General features: G+C 28.1%; 1 protein-coding gene and 1 long non-coding RNA gene across 3 annotated transcripts in view; one reads left to right on the top strand and one right to left on the bottom strand.

Moving 5' to 3' along the window:
- Positions 1-22131, bottom strand: part of LOC118445882 (uncharacterized) — a 24479-nt gene extending 2348 nt beyond the window's left edge. The window contains exons 1-9 of the mRNA XM_035875919.2: positions 21819-22131; positions 13161-13414; positions 12299-12466; positions 11531-11692; positions 11159-11320; positions 10617-10824; positions 10041-10160; positions 3845-4045; positions 2290-3352 (exon numbers count right to left, since the gene is read on the bottom strand). Of these exons, the coding sequence (XP_035731812.2) occupies positions 2290-3352; positions 3845-4045; positions 10041-10160; positions 10617-10824; positions 11159-11320; positions 11531-11692; positions 12299-12466; positions 13161-13345 (2269 nt within the window). The 5' untranslated portion in view covers positions 13346-13414; positions 21819-22131. The remainder of the gene's footprint in view (positions 1-2289; positions 3353-3844; positions 4046-10040; positions 10161-10616; positions 10825-11158; positions 11321-11530; positions 11693-12298; positions 12467-13160; positions 13415-21818) is intronic.
- LOC146873045 (uncharacterized) lies at positions 4907-24065 on the top strand. 2 transcript variants are annotated; one of them, XR_014982118.1, is made up of 3 exons: positions 4907-5196; positions 8529-8706; positions 23658-24065. It is a non-coding gene; the product is annotated as an uncharacterized LOC146873045 (long non-coding RNA). The 2 variants fall into 2 exon arrangements; XR_014982119.1 differs by lacking the exon at positions 23658-24065 and adding an exon at positions 8954-9679.
- Positions 24066-24390: the final 325 nt, after the last annotated feature.

Below are 24390 nucleotides of genomic sequence, written 5' to 3'. Positions count from 1 at the left end.
CTCTCTCTCTCTCTTTCTATTTAATGTTGTAATAAAACGACGAGTACATACATATGCATTTATCCTAAGCAATTTATCATGTAACATTATGAATAACAATATACTGCGAAAATAAGATAAATAATAATATATATTATATATTATCCATTTTGAAATTCTTCTAATAAATTAATTAGTCTTACGAGTTTTTCTACATTTGACGCAAGAGACTTACTCAATTATTCTTTTAAGGAATCAAGATAGAAATCGAATTATGCAATTATATATATATATATATATATATATATATATATATATGTTGAGATATATATATATATATATATATATATATATATATATCGAGAATTTCTTAATTCGAATTAATTCGCAATCTTTTTCCTTTACGTTTTTTATTTGTAATCATTTTATTATGACGATTGCAAGGAAATTGTTGTCTAACGAAATAACTTCGTCAAAGAAAAAAAAAATTAAAAAACAATTACATACATGCATACACAGATATATATATATATATCGTATATAAAGAGAGGTAGTATATTCGTCAACAATTTACCAAATCAGAAGTATATATTTCTTATTGAACTTCCTGCGCAACACAAATGCTGTTACGTATTACTAATTATTTGCGGCTTTTTCTTTTTTATTCATTCATTAATGTCATGGAGATAAGATCAGCGAAGAATCAAGCTGAAGTTTTCTGTTATGCTCGGTGATCATGAAACATCGTTTTTTTTTTTTTTTTATTGTCCTTTAATTAACACTAGAACCACCGATAACTTATCATTCTGGTATATTAGGATATACTGTCGTATATATTTCGGAAATGAAAAGAAAAAAAAAAGAAAAAAGAAAACCAGAAGAAGAGAAAAAAGAAATTTATAAGATTGATAGTATTGTGTAGTTATCTAACATGTAATGAATGTAATGAAGAACATGTAATGATATCTTTAAACAATTTCCGATAGAATTAAAAATTACAAAAAATTTTTTTTAAAATGATCGAAATATCATTAGTCATAATTAGTTCGTAAATCTATTATTAATTTAAGTATTAATCGTATTTACGATTTACATGAATCATAATACGAAATTCGTGTTCTGAAATTGTTTTTTTTTTTTTTTTTTTTATTTGTATAAATTTCATTCTTAAAGTGAAACAAAAGAATCGCAATTTTTTTCAAATGATCCATGCATTTAATTATTTAAGGATCATTGTGAAAGAGTAAGAGTAAAATTAATACAAATATATTGGATTATATATCGTACATATGTACTTTGGGTATGTGTATTTAAGTTGATTGAATATAAACGTGATCGTTATCAAATTCGTTAATTTAATTACAATTAGACCGATATATATGTTATAATATATATATAAAAGATTACGTTGTCCGATAATAAAAGAAGGATGGAAGAAAAATAATTCAAATCGAATGAGGTCAATTACATACATACTGATGGATAAATTGTGAGAAGGAGAATTAAAAATAATTGAATTACAATTTGTTCGACTGTCATAATAAGTAAAGAATTACAAAGTTAAAATTTCGGGTTAAAAATTATAGTGCAATTTTTTTGTTTACTCTTTTCTCTCTCTCTCTCTCTCTCTCTCTCTCTCTCTTTCTCTCTCTTATTTTTCAAATAGATCACGTTCATTCCGAGTGACCGAATTCGACCTGAAACTTCTTCGAACGTTTAAACTTTACTTGAGCGAATCAATAGGTAGACGAGTTTCGACTCAACGAGTTAAACCGACACGTCGACTGTAAATGTATCAAGGACGTACCTGCGATAGGTTTGTACCGAGTTGGATTAGTTGAAAAAGGAAATGTGCCAAATACTTTATATCCAAAGAAATGAAACATGTGTATTCATGTGCATATGTATCTATGAAACGTCGTTTAGTTCGTATTAGAAGTTAATTAGTTCTTGGGCGTAATGGAAGTGTGAATTGTATAATCCCCAGCTGGGGAATATATACTATAATTACATAACAATAGAATATCATTCATAATTTCATCGAAAAGATGCAACAAAAAAAGTGATAACAAAATTTCTTCTTATTCGATTTCATTGAAAAAAAAAAAAAAAAAAAAAAAAAGAAGAGGAGAAGGAGATTCATGTGAAATTGATGAATAAATTAGGTAGAAAAAGAAATACTTTTTCTATATCACAGAAGAGACAAATTCAAGGTCGCGATAGACAGTCTTCCATATATTATATTATATTTATCATAAAATGAGACGTTTCGTCATAATCGACGAAAGGTCTTCCGGGAAGCACACTCACTAGCAATCTGTAGACCCAGCATCAGCATAAATCCAACAATAATAGCGAGCAATTGTAGGAGACCACTCTTCTCGTTGGCTCTTTCTCGTGCCAAAACTTCGAAAAATACAACATAGAGTAAAGTTCCAGCTGCCATTCCTTGAAGTATAGTCGGTGTTGGACCAAGAGTATCGCTGTCATTTTTGAAATGACCAAGAGCTAATCCAACTGCTATACCGATCGGTGTTACCATCGAGAAAACTGTTAAATATCCTAAAGTCGTCCTAGTTGATGCACCGGCAACATAAAGTTCCATACCAACGCAAAAGGATATTACCAATTTATGAGTGGCAATCGCGGCAGCAAGGTAAACAACAGAACCCAAGGAAGGTTCCAAGCCTACGGCAAGTCCTTCGAAGATGGCATGAAAAGAGAGTGCCAAAACTGTTAATAAACCTTGAACAGATGTCTTTTTCTTTATAATCGAATGTTTATGCTCGTGATGTTCACGCGATGAATATGCAACTAATTCAGGATCAGATTGATGCTGTCTGATAACATTATCCCCTTGATCTCCAATCTGTGCTGATAATCCAGCTGACGATGAAAGTACAAATATGGCTGGCAATACTTTGTCATCCTTAACACCACAGGTATCTTGTAATCGATGCTGTCTCGACCGTCGATTTAAATTTTCATCATCTTGTCTCAATTCTTCGGTATCGTCTTTCCAAGTGGATGATCTAGTCATTGTTGATACGGTAGTTGTTGAACCATTCGTTGCGGACGTTGTTACACCATTTTGATTGTTACAGCGACGTACTGATACTGTCCTGTAAAGTAAAGCCTCCGAGGATTCTGGTTTTCCTGTTAATGCTGCATGCACAGCTTCCTCGACCAAATAAACCAAGAAAAATCCTCCACAAAAGAGTAATTCCGATAAACTTAAAGTTCCCAATGTTGGTAGCTGTCCATTTGATTGATGTCTCTCAACGCTGAGTCGTACCTCCGGTGCTAGGTGTAGGAACGTTGTGAAAAGAAGGACTCCTCCGCCGAAGCAGAGCAACAGTGACGTCAAAAGGCCCTGAAGAGTATTTGCTTAATCTCATTTCCTCGTTCTGTCTCGTCCTTTCTCTCTCTCTCTCTCTCTCTCTCTCTCTCTCTCTCTCTCTATCTATCTATCTTTTTATCTCCTTATCTCTTTATCTCTCTTCATTAACGTTACACATTATGTATAACATATTAATAATGCATGGAAAATTTCTTTGAAGTACATCCGACGAAAGTTTCGATGTCTAACGAATCGAGTGAACAAATATCAAGACAATCATTTTTTTTTCTAATCTCGAGGTTCAATTTTGTAAACGAATGCGAATATCTTTTTTCTCATATCTCAAATGTTACGTATATTTGTTTTACTAATTAAATTTTAAAAGTCAGATTTTCTTGTTAACATTCCTCGGAGATTCTTCAGAGAACAACTTGGATAGAGAAGAAAAGAGAGAGAGAGAGAGAAAGAGAGAGAGAGAGAGAGAGAGAGAGAGAGAGAGAGAGAGAAAGAGTTACAAAAGCGTACTTGCGAATTTGCTGAGTTATCGACGAAGGAAGATGTTTGCGATGCCGAAGTTGAAGTTGAGTTACTTGAGTTATTGGAAATGCCGTGACATCGTTTCTGACGAAATTTCGTTCTGCATCGTCCAACCATCAGAGGTAACATACCCAATATAAACGATCCAAATCCAAGACCGATCATGGCACCGATTTTTGCCATCAAAAGAATCGAAGACGTTGTAGTCGTGGTCTCTTCCATTTTTCTTTTTTTTTGTTTTTGTTTTTTTTTTCTTGTTTTTCTTTCCTTCGCGACTCAAAAAAGATGAGATAGAAACTTCAACGAATGTCGCGTCTGGATTGCATTTAATATCTGCCGTTATTTTTTTCGGTATATCATTATCTTTCACTTACCATAATATATTAAAAATGAAATATTTCACGTCGAACACATCGTCGATAGTTAAACACTTATTATCGTGATTTTTGAGACGAATCGTTCTCCCGAAAATGACACTCTTCCTTCCTGTATATTATTACACAGATGTTAGCTGTCTCAAATTGTGAACACGATTGCAAATACAATCGAGAGTATTCCGCGAACTACACGGCTACCCACTTTCACCCAAAGCACTCGTCGTGCTAAATTCAACGTTGATATTTAACTGGACCGTATTTAGTAATAGTAACAACAATAATAATAATAATATTAAACAACGATGCTCAGTCCAACGTGTCTCGTTCCTGTTTGAAATTAACATAAAAAAGGAATTTGTTGATCTCAACAGCATCGCCAATTATTTTTTTAGACATCAATTAAATCGATATGATAACATACATACATACATATATATATATATATATAAATATATACATACATACATATATATATGTATATATATATATATATAAACTTTGACGTTAGATAAGAAACGACAAAATGAAAAAGAACTTCTTCATCATTCTGATATCAGATATTATTATTCTCTTTAATTGTTAAATTAACGAATGTGATTTATTTATTGGAGAACACAAAGAAGATGAGGACGAAGACGAAGAGAAAGAATAAGAATAAATACACGAAGAAACGTAAATAGTTCCACGCGGCACGGCGTCGAACCGGACACTCAGGGTCTGGATAGGGACTTCGTTGGTCATTCGTATCCCCTCGCATCTTACATAGTCCCACCGAACCGTTTCCTGCCCCCCTCTCTTTCTTCTCTCCCCGCTCTAACTCTAACTATCCCCACCACATTCTCGCTTTATCCGCCACCTTCTCTCTCTTACCATCTCTTTCTCTCATTCTCTCCTGAGTTCCCGATGCATTCGTATTACGTGTATACGAACTCTCCCCTCTATTTTCCTTTATCCATGTACAGGGTGAGTCAATAATATTATTTGTTAAATGAACAGGTCTCCTTAATGTATTCAACTTACCATGAAATTATTTCTATGTGTTTTTTGATTTGTACGTTTAATATGTTATATAATTTTTTTTTTTATTTATTTTCTTTTTTTTTTTTTTTAATTCCATTTGATTATCATTGTTCATAATCAGGTATACATATATATATATATATATATATATATATATACACATATATATATATAAGTATCTATAAATTGTATGTACTTTGCCTATAATTATGGTATATGATTTTATTTAAATATTTCGTTTGATTAAGTCATGTTAATCAAAATTATATAAATATATTCAATACATTTTTCTTCAACATTATAAAATTAACAATAAAATATCGATTATATTATAATGTCGATTTTGACGAACATATATACGTCACGTTTGGTGTCATTTTATCCTTTTCTCTTTCTTATACCAATGCTCGTTGAAATATTCAATATAGAGAGAAAGAAAGAGAAAGAAAATAAAAGGGTGGGCGTGTATGTATATATATATATATATATATATATATATATATATATATATGCTAGCTCGCTTTAATGCATCATCTTGCAACGCGTGCTACGCATGAAATCGGATTCTTTTTTGATATTTTAAATATTCGGATTCGAGTAGCGTTTCTTTCATTTTTTCATCACGAATCGTATTTCATTCGGCTTTCGTGCGTTCATATTAAAAAAATTTGTTGCTGCGTAAATGAAGATAAACATTTTCTTTCTCTCTCTCTCTTTCTCTCTCTCTCTCTCTCTCACACTCTTTCTCTATGCAGTGTTGATGTTTAATTGGTCTTATTCTTGATATGAAGTTGATGTCCTATTGTTTTCAAAACATGATTCGTTATCACGTTATGTTTACCAGAGACAAATCAATGAATAATCCTCTCGTGTTATAGGAGTTTTCATTTATTCTTAGAAATACGTATCTCCATTTTCACATTACTTCGTAAACGTTTCAGAAAATCAATATGAATTGTTTAAACATTTGAAAGTTTCAAATGATAATTGTTGTAAAAAAGAAAAAAAAAAAGAAAAAAAAAGAAAAAAAAAAAGAAAAAAAAAGAATTAAAAAAAAGAAAAAAAAGAAAAAGGAGAAAAGCAATCAAACATTATCACATAACGTGTATATACATAAATTATACATATTATATAATATTATACACGGATGAAACATTCTGTGTATGTGTGTACGCGTGCGTGTTTTCATTTGCTTGAACGCGTGTAAAATTCTCTTCGAAGAAGTATTACTTCGTTGTATTTGCCTCTTCCCTCCCTCTCTCTCTCTCTCTCTCTCTCTATTTTTCTCTCTTTCTCTCTCTTTTTCTCGAACTTTCTTTAATTTCGTTTTAAAAGGTCACGAACGGGATTTTCGCGAGAGTTGGTATGTACATACGTATATTATGTATGTGTATATATATATATATATATATGTGAGTGTGTGTGTGTGTGTGTGTGTATATAATTACATAGATACGTACTTACTTACGTACGTTGCAAGTAAATCGGTCGAGCTGACGGACGGGTGAAGGTTGTTTCACAGTGAAAGGCAAGCCGGCATCGTTCGCCGGTATAACGCCATCCAAACGCGATGGCGAATCATCGGTATGGAGCAAAAGAAAAAAAAAAAAAAAAAAAGAAAAAAGAAGAAACAAAAAAGTACGGGATACCATCGTGTGCTATAAAACGTTCGTTACTTTCCTTTACAACCAACATATACTTCCGCAATATTCCTTGGTATTGAAGTTGCTTTTAGTAATCCTTTCGATTAATTAGCAAACGGAATTCTTTTGTTTCAAATCTTATTTCAATTATGCTCAGCGTGATTCTGAATCATACCGACATAACATTGATCATTATTTTTTAATTATTATCGTCCAAATTATCCCCGTTTGGAATCGATATTTGTTTTTTTTTCCCCTCCCACCTTCGAAATACGAAATTTCTTTCGATTAATAATAAATGATTCCTATATTTATCGGAACGTATATTTTTATACGTTTGGTTAGTATTTTATATAAATGATCGATTAATATTTTTATATACGTATATAATAAAATATCGACGAAGAACTATTGTAATTCTAATAGTTGATTATTTATTTTGATTAAAATATTTATATATTTGTATCGATCATTTATTTTACGAAATACTTCATTACTTCGTTGTATTTAATTGATACGAATACCGATCAAATAATTAGTCGAATAAATAAATTATTCAATCATGAAAAGAAAAATTTTGTCTTTTTTGAAGGGAGGAAATTTGGGGTTGTGGGATAAATACTAAATGGATCGTAGATGTTCCTAAGTGAAGGGCAAAAATTTCTAGATGATCTTAAAAATCATTCACTCTTTCTTCTCGAAACTTTTCAGGCTAACTTTCTTCTTCATATTGTAAAACTACAAGACTAAGTGTAAGTTTAGAAAATCATGAAAAAGAGCTATCGATTTTTAAAATCGTCCATGAAGAACATTTAATCCACGTATTAACAACTTTTGCGGCTTCGTTTTATATAATAATGATATTTTGTTTTAAATCATATGAAAAACTAATGATTTATTTATTTCATTTATCAGGAATGAAGTTAAATTCGCGTGACGTGTTAACACAATCTTTCTCTGTTTAACAGGTTAAAAGCAATATAAATTTTATTTTATTTTATTATTATTTTCTCTTTTTTTTTTTCTCTCTAATAAAATATATGTACGTTAACATATATCTGAAATCTCTATAATGAAGTACACGGTTCGTAAATTTAAAACTTTCTACTTTATGGCGTATTTACGAGATGCGATAGAAATGGTATGAATAATTCGAAACGAAATGATTACCTTAGATCGCGTCAACGATATAGTCGGAGTTATTTCGTGCATCTAACGTTCACATCAAAGTTTCATATATATGTATATATATATATATATATATATATATATATATGTATATATATATATATATATATATATGTATATATAGTTAATTAGTTATGCATATCACGTTAAGTTATGCCTTAAATCATACATGTCGTTGTTTGTGTTTATTAGCAATGTAAATATTCGTCATTATTGTTTTTCTCAAATGTGTTAGATGACCATAGATGTATTCACGAGATATTTCGTTATTAAATATCTATCTCTAAAATAAAATTATTTAGATATATGAGACGTTGCAACAACAATAACAACAATAAAAACAACAACAACAACAACAACAACAATAATAATAAGAAAAAAGAAAAAGAAGAAGAGAAGATAATTTTGCTGTAGATAAGTAATTTCGTGGGATGTTTAATACAGGAAGCCGCCTATGTATTCGTCAAGGAGACAAATCCGCGAAGTTTGTGTTCGTTAAAACGCGAACGAATATTGGTGGTTGACGACCCACGTTCACTTTCATCGGAGATAATAGCGGAAGGAGTTGAGTGTTCCCGTAAATTCAACGAAGCGATTTTCTTTTTATGTCTCTAACGATATGGTGAGTATAAACATAATACTATTATTGATTTTATTATTTTTCTAATTTGATCTTTCATCTTTAATTATATTACGTTTATGATATATATATATTATTTATATATATTTTATATATATATATATATATATATTGTTTATTTACGTATATTAAATATCAATTAAAATTAAATACTTAAGAGGACAAAATAATATTGACCCCTTTGATCAGATACAAAGTGCTGCATTAATCTCGTAACACTTTATATAAGGTGCTAAAATGAATGAATCAAATCAACGCGAAAGAACAATTGACGATTCTTCTTTCATTCACTTACCATTCAATGAGAGTAAGATCGTGAAGAAGACAGCATTCTCTTTAAAGTTTAAAACGACCATACCCAGTTACATACATACGTTGTTGAGTATGTTATATATACGTTAACGAAATGCATATATTCCGTATAGTGTAATATGATCTGATTTCAAATTCATGAGGGTCAACGATACATTCAAGTATCGGATCTCACATCTATAATTGATCATTAATCGGATTACACGTGCACTTCTGCTCACGTGTGTAAGCGTCTTAGGAATTAATCATAATTAATGATTGTTATAATTTAAAATTAGTTGAAATACAAATAATATTTACATAAATAAAATATGTATATTCTCTTAACGTCGAACGTTGGCCTCAATGATTCTGACTAGTTAAAAAAAATATATATATGTTTGTGTGTGTGTGTGTGTGTGTGTAAGTGTTCAACCGTGAAAATTTATTTTCTCTGACTGATAAGTGACTCTTGACCAGCAATTAATTACATATTGACAATCGATAATAGATATTGAGAAAAAAAGGACAGAAGAACAAAATGTGATAAAATTTCCGATTTACGTTCTTGCGACTGTCACGAGTCTCGATTAAATAGTAGTAAAGTTCAAATTAAGACGATTATAGATTTTTAATTATGAATCCGGAATAAAATATATATATATATATATATATATATACCTACATATTACATCTTTAATCAAGTATACATATACTGAAAACTTATACGAAATCTCTAACACGATTTTTCTTTTCAAAGGAGAAATTAATAATATTATTAATTAAACGACAGCTATTAACTTTAAGTTAGATTTAATTATGTGTCATGGTTTCTACTCGGACTAATTATTAAACGTTTTGCTTCGTATGTTGTATAGGTCGTTATAGTAATCTTTTAGTGTTATGTACCGTGAATATGAATATCCTCGAGTAAAAGTTGTGATTTTTTTCGCAAATTTATTTAAAAAATTATCTTAAATAGTAAATATTCTTATGGAAAGAAATATCATGTACTTACTTAACATTTGTAGTCCAAACATTACCAGAAAGCCAACGAGTATCGATAAATATTGACGAAGCCCCGAACGATGTTCTTGTAAAATTTCGAAGAAAACGACGTAGAGAAGTGTGCCAGATGCGAGACCCTATCACAATGAAAGGAAATATTTTTAAACAGGCATTCATATTAAAAATTAGAATTTTTTACAATTTTAAATAAAGAAAACAAAAAAAAGAAAAGAAGAGAAAAAAAATTTTAGGGTGTGCAAAAAAATTACTAGGTGGAGAAAGTTATTGGATTTAAAAATTACTAGATGGAAAAGTAAATGGATTAAAGTTATCAATTCGTAAATGATTTTAAAAATCGATTATCCTTTTTCAAGATATTCATACTGTAATGACAATAAATCGTAGAGATTTAAAATTATGGACCCTGATTATGAAATTATAATTCTAACTACAGATGTAAAAAATCTGTCTCGAAAAGGAGTAATTTGTTTTTGATAATCAATTTATAATAAAAAATTTATAATAAACTGACTTGACCCAATGCATACGATGCAACAATTTGGAGCATGATGCAATTATAAATTCGAACGTACCTGTAAAATTACTGCCAAAGATCCACTTGCAGCTGCACTTTCTCCACCAACAAGTATCATCCCTATTCCGATACCTAAGGGTGAGACTATGGCGAACGTGCAAACATAGATTATCGATAAGTAACGCCGTGTTCTAGCTGCAGTTAATTCGACACCGATGCAAAATGCTATAACAAATTTATGAGCCGCAACTGCGGCGAACATATACCTGAAAAGTAAAATGACAAAATTAATTGAAACAATTTTTTAATTATATATATATATTTTTTTTCTACGTTTATACTATTATATAGATATTACGTAGATATAATTTAACTTTAGTATTAATTTTCTTTTCTTTTTTTTTTTTTTGTTGAATGACAATTTTGGTATCTTAAAAATTACGTTCGTATATAAAAAAAATATAAATTTAACGAGATATGTCATTAAAATGATAAACGTCAAATTTATATTAAAGTTTATTATCCCGTATTACTGTTGAAAATCATCAAAGTATAAATATTTAATTAGTATGTAAAATGTTATTCCTTGATTATACTTACCAGACATAGCTTTCTGAACTTTCTAAACCAATGGCAAGTCCTTCAAATAATTCATGCACGGACAAACCAAGTACTATCAGTAATCCTCGAAGTGAACTTATTATGAAGTCATCTTCGACGTCTATTATCTCGGGTAAATGATGAGAATGACCATGACTACTTCTATGTGAAAAAAGTAACGAATTGAATTTGAAATTCTTTTATCTATGTAATCATTTTTTCTTTTTATTTTAAAAAGTATAGGATAGAATGAAAAAATCATTTATCAGAAAATTGTTATTGAAAATAAATAATTAGAATAAGATTATATAATATATAGATTGAATAGATGAGAGAAAGAAAAGAAGAAGAAAAAAAAAATAATAAACTTACGCATGAGAATGTCCATTTGCATAAGATGATACTATTTGACCATTTTCTACGAGTTCATTTGTACTACGATTCATGTCCGTTTTAATGTCTTCTTCTTTTTTCGACTTTCTTTTTCTTAAATGTGTATGCACCAATTCTTCGACCAAATACATAATGAAGAATCTACAAAGTAAGTAATAATAAATAATATTTTCATAGTCATTATATTATAATAAGTATCGTATCAAAAAATTATCGAATATATACTAAAACATATTAAATACGAGATGGTTCAAAAGTTTTTAAACGGGCCAAAACTTTCTAAATGACCAAAGTAATAATTTTTTTCCTCAAGATCTTTCAGACTTGTAGTTTTGCAAGATAGTTTTACGAGGTAGTTTTATAAGATAGTTTTACAATTCAAAAAAAAAAAAAAAAAAGAAAAAAAAAGAAAAAAAGAAAAGATTAGTTTAAAAAGACTCGTAAAAGAGTAATTGTCTGAAAAAAGAAAAACACCTAAAAACTTTTAGTTCTCTCCGTATAAAATATAATAAAAATATCAAAACATTAAATGAAATATAGAAATACTAAACAAAAGAAAATATATATAACAGCAATTATAAATAATTTTATAAATTAAAAAAAAAAAAAAGATATATCCGCTTATCATACGTTTACTTTGTGTGAAAATTTTTTTTCTTCCGTTTTTATCGCAAGTCTATAACTTATCTACAATAATTTATGTAAATCGATCTAGTAATAAATTACATTAATCGGATCGTAACATACCCACAGCACGTTAACATCTCAGCCAATGAGAATGTAAATTCTGGTAATATTCCTTCCGCTATAAGATTATTAACACCTTCGGAGACTTCCGGTATCATATGAAGAAACGTTGTACAAAAAAGTATACCTCCACCAAAACCAAGAAGCAAAGCCACTGATTTCGTAGATCTGTATATTGTAAATTTAATGATGAATGATTAAAGAAAATCATTATTATATATATATATATATATATATATATATATATATATATACATACATACATACATATATATACATATTATACATACATATATATATATATATATATTTAATACAGGGCGGGCCAAAAGTTTCCAGGTGATTTTAAAAATCAACATTACTCTTTTTCGAGACTTTTTAAGTTAATTTTTTTTTCTTTTTGGGTTTTTTTTTTGTTTAGATTGCAAAACTTTTGATTAAACCTTTGAAACTTTTGGTTATCATACTGTATTATTATTATAATATTTAACCGATCGAAAATTTTTATTCGTATTATAGTGAACAAGTAGATATAAAATCGAAGAATCGTTCTTCGTTAACTGGCAAACATCGATATATCTGTATAAACAGTTTTTAATTTTACATCGATAAGAATATTTACGAAAGAAAAACGTTCTCATATTTGTCTGTTCTTCTCTTTTATATCTTCTCTTTTCTTCATAACGTTGTTAAATAGGATATATAATAAATCAATGTGTGATACGTATGTAATATCGTATATTGAATTTTATGTTGAATTTATAGGATTTTAGAAAAAAATTCCGATCAGTTTTATCATCGACATAGAAAAAGGAGTAAGCGAAAATAATTGATGACATTTGATTAATCGATTTTTACTCACCTTGGATTTTGAATATTTCCCGAAGTATTCCATTTTAACCATTTGGCCAATTGCATTGGAAATAGTCCCATGAAAATACTGACCGAACATAGAACTACCATAGTTACTGCCTTAGCTATTAATACTCTTTGAGGATCGACATCGTTTGGAACGTGTTCATCGTGATCGTTATTATGGTCAGTCATTTTTTTTTTCCAATGATCGTTAAACTTTCTTTATTTCAATATCTTTGCTCTCAACGAGAAGTATTGTTACTGTAAAAATATACAAAAAAAAAATATATATTTTATATAAATTATCTATGAGATATATTTTTTCTTCTTTCCTCTTTTTTTTTTTTTTTTTTTTAAATTTTCAAATAAAATAACGATAATAAATTTATACGTATATTCTCAAAGTATACGAATGATTTACAAAACGGCCATACTTTAGAATATAAACTTTCAATTTCATAATTCATCGAATTAATTTCTCGTTGACATTTCCTTCTAGACTACGACATACTACGTCAACAAAATTACATTTTGTTACATTATGTATAATATTTCTCTTAAGAGGTATCAGTACTATAACGTGTCTAATCTTTATCTGTAATTTAATAACAACGCCTTGTCCGTCACGTTTTCAACGTCTCTAATTATATTATATGATTTATGCATTTTTGTTACGTGGTCGATTTAAAGAATTTTTCTTTCAGATATCTTTGTTAAAATTTCGTTTTATTCAAGAACTGTATCAGTGATCTTTTTTCTTTTCATTTTTTTATAGTTCATATAAGAAAAAGAAAAGGATGTTCCTCAAACGTAGTAGAAGAAAAAGTAATAGAAAAAAAAGGAGCTTTTTGCTTTATTTTTATATTAATTTGTAATATTTTACGATATCGACATCGATCATCATTGTGAGGTCTTTCAAATCTTCCAAAAAAATTACTCGAACGTTCAATATCGACCGAAAATTTTTGCGAATATCTTTTCCGATCGATGATACGATGTAATTAATTTTTTTTTTCCTTTCATTACAATATATTTTTTATTGGATTTGAATGAATGTGATACGAATCTTGCATGAGTTTTTTTTTTCCTTGACATAATCGGAAATATTTTATCTCTGTTTGTGAATGATCAATATTTTGCAATTAATGAAATTAAAATATTCGATTTAATTTGACGAGAAGAAAATTAATAAAATATATTCTATTAATAGCTCAAATGATTAGTATACGAAATTATTTTTATATTAATTTGTAATATTTTACGATATCGACATCGATCATTATTGTGATGTCTTTCAAATCTTCAAAAAAAATTACTCGAACGTTCAATATCGACCGGAAATTTTTGCGAATATCTTTTCCGATCGATGATACGATGCAATTTTTTTTTTTCTTTCATTACGATATATTTTTTATTGGATTTAAATGAATGTGATTCGAATCTTGCATGAGTTTTTTTCTTCCTTGACATAATCGGAAATATATTATCTCTGTTTGTGAATGATCAATATATTGCAATTAATGAAATTAAAATATTCGATTTAATTTGACGAGAAGAAAATTAATAAAATATATTCGCATTTTACATTCCATTAATAGCTCAAATGATTAGTATACGAAATTATTTTTATATTAATTTGTAATATTTTACGATACCGACATCGATCATTATTGTGATGTCTTTCAAATCTTCAAAAAAAATTACTCGAACGTTCAATATCGACCGGAAATTTTTGCGAATATCTTTTCCGGTCGATGATACGATGCAATTTTTTTTTTTCTTTCATTACGATATATTTTTTATTGGATTTAAATGAATGTGATTCGAATCTTGCATGAGTTTTTTTCTTCCTTGACATAATCGGAAATATATTATCTCTGTTTGTGAATGATCAATATATTGCAATTAATGAAATTAAAATATTCGATTTAATTTGACGAGAAGAAAATTAATAAAATATATTCGCATTTTACATTCCATTAATAGCTCAATTGATTAGTATACGAAATTATTTTTTAAATATAATGAAAAAGTTCTTTCACAGTGTCAGTCATAATGAAATTTGTTTAGTAGTATAAAGTATAAAGTTTCTTCGACGTCTGCAAAAAATGTTTCCATTTATTTTTAGTAAGGAAACTAAATGTCAGAGATCACACTGATTATTCCAAAAAAAAAAAAAAAAGGAAAAAAAAAATAAAACAAATAATAATATGAAATAAAATGAAATAAAATAAAATAAAATATAAAAATGTCGTTACTTTTTATCAAATATAATATATCATATAAAATCTTTTCTCCGCGAAAAATTTCCAAACGATTAATTGCACCGATATAATATGTATTATATATTTCATCTGTACAATGTAATTAGAAATCCGATAGAATTGTCTCTTTTCAATTTTTTTCTTTCCCTCTCTCTCTCTCTCTCTCTCTCTCTCTCTCTTTCTTTCTTTCTTCCTTTCTCTCTGTCTCATACACACACACATACTCACTGGTGGATTTATCTTTCAAGTGGCCCAAAACGATACAAATTTTGGATACGTCTATAAATTTTGATACGAGTAAAATAATTCAATTATTCCAAATTTATGTAAATCCGCCACTGCACTTTTCTCTCTCTCTCTCTCTATCTCTCTCTCTCATTCTTTTATTTTTTCTATCTTCGTTTTCACGTTTCTTTTGGATTAGAATTTTTTGTAATTCTACGTCATTGAACTCGACACACTGTTAACTTTTGCACTTGATTTTCAGTATGATCATATATATGTTTAACTACTTGTCAGTTCTGTGAAACGATGTACTAAACGGATAATCTTTTATAATCAATGATATATATGTGTGTATAGTATATATATATATAATATATTATATATGTCACAATATATAATTCGATATTGCCTTACGTGATCTTCACAATCGTCTTTGTCGTCGTCGTCGACTTTGTCGCGATAACGGGCCCCCTTCCCCGAATAGAAACGCGGCTGATGTTGCTTTAAGTCGCGACCACACGTGTACAACATCGTTTAGAACGTTGTCTCTTTATATAAGCTTCCTACGTATAAGTATGTATGTATGTATATATGTATGTATGTATGTATGTATATGTCTCGATGTTCGATGTAACGCACATCTCAACATAGAACGAATAAAATTTCTCAAATACTCGAAGCACGATAGCGATCGCATTTTAATTTAAAAGGATTATAAAACGATTAATTTTTCATTTTTATATTTTGCTTTACATAAAACGCGATCCAATAATAGATCGATTGAAGAGAGAAATAAATAAATAAATTGATAAAAAATAAAAAAATAAAGATTGAAAAGAAAAAAAAAAGAAAAAAGAAAAAAGAAAAATGTAAAACATAATAAAAATACATAATCGACATAATCGTCTTTTTATTATTTTTTATTTATTTTTATTATTTATCGTCAAATGGCAAAGTTTTTTTGCTCGTTTCAAAAATTATTACATTATATATTTAAATATATGAGACGGCGATTATACGATCCAAGTAATATATTTTTCATTTTAAGAATATAATTTGACGTTTGATCTTGAACTATTTGAAAATTATTTGTTTATACGATGAGGAGTATAGAAAAAAAAAAGTGAGTATATTTATTCTTGCAAAAAAATAAATAAATAAATAAAAAAGAAAACATAATTTTCTTTTCCGTAAAAATTTGAAAATTGAAAATACAGCGCGTTAGATAAAAAATATATTTTTTTTTAAATATCTCAAAATGATTTGAAACTTTTCATTGTACACGGAAATATGTATCTTTATACGTTCGATCATGTTATAAAAATTAATAGAAGGAAAAAAATAGTAAAAACAATTGTAATCGTAAAAAAGTAAACATCGTGACTGTTATTATTTTCTTCTTTGTTGCTATATTTTTTTTCTTTTTTTTTTTTTTCTTTTCACATTCCATTTAATGCTTGGATAGTTAAGTCTTTGTCAGATTTCTTTTTCTTTTTCTTATTTCAGTTTTTTTTTTATTTTTTGTTTTTTATTTTTTTAAATTAATTCATTACATCCGGTTGTTTATATTCGAAAGAAATGAGATCGTTCATGGCAAATTCGATTGTGATCCTTCGTAAAACTGACTCTCCTATAGTATACATAATTATGTATGTATGCGTATATACGTAGGCGAGAAATGAATCACTCATCGTACGCGAGTGGAATATACAATACATATATATATATATATATATATATATATATATATATATATATGAATGTGTATAGATATGTATAATCGTACATGCAGGATATATGATTAGTGGGAGATACGTATATTCAATTATGGTCTCCAATCTTCATGACGATTTTTCAAGAAACAATTTAACCTATTGATTCCGATAATAGTTTTTGTTCGATCATTAAGATTTATCGATCCAATTAAAGCCATCATGATAATTGTGAAAATTATTTTCCATCCGGCATTTAATATAATGCAATTGACAATTTGAATGAGTATCTTATTTAAATTTTTATTGTTTAAAACGTAAGTACGTTTGTTTCTTCAAATTTATGACAAAAGTCATAAGTAATGACGAAAGTTATGAGCTTTGTTAGATTAATATTTTGATAGATGAGTAAAAAGTTCCTAAGTGAAACCGAAAAATCAATTATTCCTTTTCAAAGCTTCTAGTTAAACTTATTCTTTTATTTCACTGACCTCGTATACAAGGTATATTTACATACAATTATTATACTTAATTTAAATAGATAATAAAGATAGAGAAATAGATAAATTAATTTTTTAGAAAAAAGAAAAAAGGAATCATTGTCAAATGTTGTCAATGTCACAAGTAAAAATTTCTAAAAACTGATCTCCTTTTGTACAAAAAAAAAAAAAAAAAAGAAAAAAGAAAATAAAAACAGAAAAAAGGAAGAAAAAAAAAGGTAAAGAAGAGAAAAAAAATAAGCACAACAAATGACAAGGAATAAAATATAAACACATATTGCTTAACACAGGATGCCTAGATTCTCTTTCTTTTGATATGTAAATTTTTCACGACCGTACTAACGAAATGACGTCAATTTATGACGCCTCTATTGAATTCGTTTCGCAGGGGAAAAAAAAATCGCGGCAAACGTGAAGATCCAAATAGGATAAAAGGAGAGGGAGCCTTCGATAATTCTGCAATACCGATACCGAAAGAATTCGAATGTAGTGAAAGTATTACTTACGTATTACACGTGCCTTCAATGGGGGAGAGGGAAAAAAAAAAGGTATTTACGGAGAGAAGGGAGAATGACTTTTGTATAGCCTAAGGCATACATAGATGACATCCATCTATGTATATATGTACTAAGTCTTAGCAGACACGAAAGATTTCCTCATTGAGAATGTACATATTCATATAACAAACATTTTTGTTTATCATTCTTGTTGCGTTAGCACAGCTGTTTTCATCTCTTTCGTTAAATTTTTTTTCTTTTTTTTTTCTTTTTTTTTTCTTCTTCTTTTTCTTTTTTGTCTTTTTTTATCTTATTGTCTTCGACACTTTCCTCATAGAATAATGTATCATATTATGCAGAAATAGCTTTCCACGAATATGAAACGTACACACCTGAATAGACGATAGCACGTGTTTAAATTTTTGTTTCCTCTTATAATCACATTCGACAAACTGCCGTATTTCAAATCATATATATGTATATATATATATATATACATATATATGTATGTATCTATAGAATGTTTTTCAAAAACTTTTAAATTTCACGTATTCCTTGGACATATGTATGTAAATGAATACTCTTTATGTATGTGTATATATATATATATATATATATATATATATATATATATATATATACATATACATATATATGCAGATACTTACATAATACTTCTATACTACATATTAAATAATACTGCATATAAAATTCTATATATATATACATATTAAATTCTATATTCATTAATTATAGACAGAGAATATTCTAAAAGTTTTATCAATACTTTAGAATTCCAGGAGCGTGTATCTATGGGATTTTTCTTTTTTTCTTTTTCCTTAGCTTCTTTCTTTTTTTAAACTCTCTCGAAAAGTTTTTACAAACTTGGAAAAGAACTGATCTATATTCAATCAAAAAAAAGGTGTGTAACATTTCAAAAATAATTTTATAATAATCAATAGCAAACTGTCTTCGTTTCTTCGAATTTTCGAATATAAATAGATAATAGTTTATCTTGAAATAATTTATGTATGTATATAATCGTCTATTTGCATACAATCTATTATTCTTAGATTCTTTTTTTTCCTCAAGAGATTAAAAAATACATTAAATTTCAATTAGAAAGATAACGCGGAAAAGAGAAAAATCCCATCCGATTTAGAATGACGTGGATAGATAATTATTATATAGTATCTAATCGAAGTCTTCTAAAAGAGGAGGAGTTTTTGTTCGTTTAAGTTTTTATTATTCATTTGTATTGATGATTTGACACGCGTAATATAAAAGGAAATTTTCTATGATGCAATAAAGTATTTGCACAGTATAAAGTGGATTTAGAATTACTACTGAAATTTTGTTACGCGCAGAAATATCTTTTTTTTTTTTCTTTTTTCTTTTCCATCCAGCAAAATTTACGTTAGCACGATAATGTGGACTTTCTTATCATTATACGACTACGATTACCAAATCGTATCTTTTCTTTTTTTTTTTTTTTCTTTGTTCTTTTCCTTTTTTCGTTTTTATGTATCATTTTAAAAACCTATTCTATTTTATAAAAGAAATTCAAATATTTTTATTTTAGATATTTAATTTTCATAGATTAAACTTTATAGACTAGACTCAATAGTTTTACATTTTTAGAAATCAAAATTTTGTTTAAAGAATAAAAAAAATTTAGCCTGAAAAAGAGTAATTGATTTTTACAATCATATATAAATATATATATATTTTTAGTTCATCTAGTAACTTGGATTCGTCTAATAATTTTTGGTGACTTATTGAAAATTCACTTAGGAACTTTTTTGTCTCACTCTGTATATACTTTATTAGATTTTTTTTTTGTATATTTATATACTGTATATTTATACATTTTTTATATTTGTATTATTTTTATTTTTATACACTATTATTTATCTTAACGCAGTTTTTTGACGTGCAGGATTACAATAATGCAGAATTACATTCATTGAATTAAAAATAATTCATTCATTCACAAAAATATACAACTATCTTTTTGTTAGCTCACGAGTGGAAACATGTGGAGCATGACGTTATGTCAAGAACTTACTGAAACGATGAGGAAACGTATATCAAATTATTGAAAATAACGTAACTATAATTGTAAATTACGTCAATTAACAGCAAAGTGAAATATCAAATTTAAAAAATTAATTTACTTTAAAATGAAAATCAATTAATTTTAACTTATGAATTGTTCAGTATTGATGATGATCGATTAATCGAATTGATCTATCATATAGATTATTTTTCTTTTCGTTAAATTTATTATCACATGCATATATTTTAATTTCGAAAAAAATCAATGCTTGTATTTTTATCCAAGCATAATTGCTGATACTTCTTTTTTTTTTTTTATTTTTTATATACAACAAAAACAAGAAATTGTATTAAGTGCCTCTATATTTTTTCTTTTTCTTTTATTTATTTATTTTTTTTCCCCCTTAAAAATAATGATTGATACTTTAAATCATACTTCATATCGCATTTAGTTATACATCGTTATGAAAAGAAAAAAAATTTTTTGTCATTCAAATGTATCCATACATGCATTTTTTTGTAATTGCACCTGTTAAGTACTTGTTGATTGATAATTTTTCAAATTATTTAGATGAATCATTGATCTATCTACAAACTTTTGCCTAACACTGTACTGTACATATATATATATATATATATATATATATATATATATATATATATATATATTGTTGCCATTTTACTTACAAATTACAGATCGAACAATTGATTTAATTTGAATATGTTGAAATAAGAGACTACTTTTCGAAGATAATTATCTGTATTTTCTGTTTGGTCGTTCATTACTATATTTTCTCAATGTTCTATCAAAACGAACATTGAGAAATATGGTAGAATATATATATAATACGTGAAAATATAAGAACGAAAAAGAAATGATGTGCGAAATATTTATCCTCTTACAAAAAGTGCATATAAAATTTTGATACATATTTTGACAAGGAAACAAAGAATTTGCACGTGCTAATTCGACGAATACTTTCAAAGATACATTATGTATACATAATGACAATATGTATACAATATATCGCAAAACAATTCGTTTTCTTCTGTTTAAAAACAGAAGAACTGTTCCAAGTTAAAAAAAAAATTAAACAAAAAACAAAAATATCGTCAACCTCCAAAGAAATAAAAAAGAAAAAAAAAACATTTTTTTCAACGAAGAACACATTCATATTATCAATGATTTTTTGTATGCCATAAAAAGACATAGTAATATATATATAATGAGACACCACATATAAATATACAATATATATACACACATATACACACACATATATACACAAATAAACAAACACATTCATATTATTATTGTCAATCATAAAGAAAACAAAAAAAAGCAATATGTTGACAAAACTTAACGTACTCATAAATAGAGAAATAATGGATGAAAATTTATCACTTACATATATAATAGATCACTATTACGGTGGTGGTGGTGATGGTATCGGTGATATTGGTAGTGGTAGTGGTAGTAGTAGAAGAAGAAGAAGAAGAAGTAAAAGAAGAACCAATAAGAAAATATAAAAGTCGTAATAAGTCTATAATATAACTCAAGTTGTTTACAATATCAGCGATGACCCATGTCAAGAAAAATAGAAATAGAAATAGAAATGTAATGAGTTGGAATAAAAATTTATATATATGTCTATATACGGATACATATACACTCACACACGTACATATATATATATATACATACATACAAATATATATATATATATATATTTATATACAAATATAAATATATGTATATAAATATATAATGTTGAGTATGATTGACCTTTTTTTTATCGATCGTAAACTACATATATATATATATATATATATATATATATATATATATATATATGTATATAATCGTAATAAAAATGGTAAAAGAGCTGATGACGGATAAATCGCGGTATCGACCGACACGGACGAGATCGAGAGACGAAGTAAACGCTTACGCGTCTTGTGTATGCTTGTTCGCTCACTCACTCGATCGCTCGATCGTTCACAACACTCGCAGAGTTCCCAAGATCGGCCGAGGACGACCAGCCTGTTTTAACTCGTGCTTTACGTCTACTTCTGTTCTGTTCTGTTCTGTTCTGTTCTCTTCTCTTCTCTTCTCTTCTTTTCTCTTCTCTTCACTTCTCTTCGAAAGAGAAGAGAACTCTTTGCAAGTGGAGACTTCGAGTTTGATCGTGCGCGACGTATATTCTCACGTTTCTTTTCAACGATGACGACGAAGACAACCCCCTCCTCCCTCCCCCTGTCCCTCCCTCTCTTCACCTCTCCTTCCCTTAACCAACCCACCTTTTTTCCTCCACAGCGCAATTTTGTTCTTTCCTCTTTTACTTCCTTCTTTTCTCTCTCTCTCTCTCTCTCACTCCCTCTCTCCATCTCTCTACTGCTTTCATCCACCACGAAGATGAGGGAGAGGGAATGAAAGGGAGGAGAAGAAGTATTTGGGATTCCCCGAGTCGCTAAGCCGATGATGATGATCACCATGCACACACATTACGTTCGTCTCTAATGTCGGGGAATTCACCATTGGCTCGCTCTTTAAGTAGAATCGAATATTTCTATAGTCGAGTAGACGTAACACCCCAGTCACGATTTTCTACGTGACAAAAGGTGAACGAGTTTGACCTGTGTTTGTTTCGTTCCCTGTTTTTTTTTTCTTTCTTTCTTTCTTTCTTGCTTTCTTTTTTTAGATCGTGGGAGAGAATTGTTCCATTTCGTTTCTTCTATTCTTTTCTCATTTTTCCCCTCCTCCCCTTTTTTTACTTCTTTTCTTTCTTTTTTGTTTTTGTTCTCTCTTTCTCTCTCTCTCTCTCTCTTTCTTTTTTTTTGTTTTTGTTTAAATGGTTACCGCGAAGAAATACTTTTGCGTCCCTTTTTTTCTTTTTACGACGTAAGAGTTTATTCTTTTTTTGTAATGTAATTTTTCGATCGTATTTATGATAGAAGAATTGTAATATTATTTGTAGAAATAATAATGCAGAATTATAATATTGTTTGACATTATTTGATATAATATAATACAAAATTCCGATTCACATTTTTTTTTCCTTTTTTTTAACGAGATAAATAAATATATATATACATATAAATATTATTTATATACATATATATATTTTGTAAGCATGTGAATATATAAATAATATTAGACTTTATTCAGAGTATCATTTGAAATCGTAACAATTGTAAATCATAACAAATGGACTGTGAAATTTTGTTTGATGTTCTTTGCTTTTCAGGTTTCATCTCGACGTTCATTCAAAAAACCGGTCGGAATTAGGTGGAACGACTTTCCTGGCATCTTCTTTGCTTCTGGACCAGCAATCATACTCTTTATTCATGAGAATACGTTTTTTCGGAAACTATACCGATCGTCCATTTTGTTTTTTCTTTTCTTCTTCACTTTTGCGGAACGAACTGACATTGTATTGTTTTCTTTTTCTTTTCTTTTTGCTTGTCATGGACATTTTTTTTTTTTGCAAACATTCTTGTTGTGACATCGAATACTATATGACATATAAGAATCATGCTGTTTCATGGATTAAGTATTGATCATTTTTCAAGGACATCGTGATTATGATATCATTCTTTCTTTATAATTCTTATCTTTAATAATTCAATTTAATATTTAAATTAATTCAATGGCACGAGAGAAACAAAAAAAAAAAGAACGGAACACTTGTATATTCATTTGATAAGTATTGTTATTAATTAATTGTAAATATTTTGTCAAATAAATTGATCGGAAAAATATGAAAATTTTTATGGGTATTTATAATAAAATATCAATATATAATATAAATGGTGCAAATTTAACGCAATTTAATTATTTATACTGACCGACGATTTTGATTGAAGATTAAAAATATCGATATATTTGTTATAATTACAAATGTTTTAATTAAAATATTGACACGTTTTGTATTTTATGGATATAATACTGACCGATTATATTACCTATTTTATTATAAA

The sequence above is a fragment of the Vespa mandarinia genome, chromosome 4 (genome assembly GCF_050613455.1).
Source record: "Vespa mandarinia isolate Hongniang chromosome 4, ASM5061345v1, whole genome shotgun sequence".
Classification (NCBI taxonomy): Eukaryota; Metazoa; Arthropoda; class Insecta; order Hymenoptera; family Vespidae; genus Vespa; species Vespa mandarinia.
The sequence above is the reverse complement of the archived record's forward strand: the minus strand, read 5'-3'. Positions and strand labels throughout refer to the sequence as shown.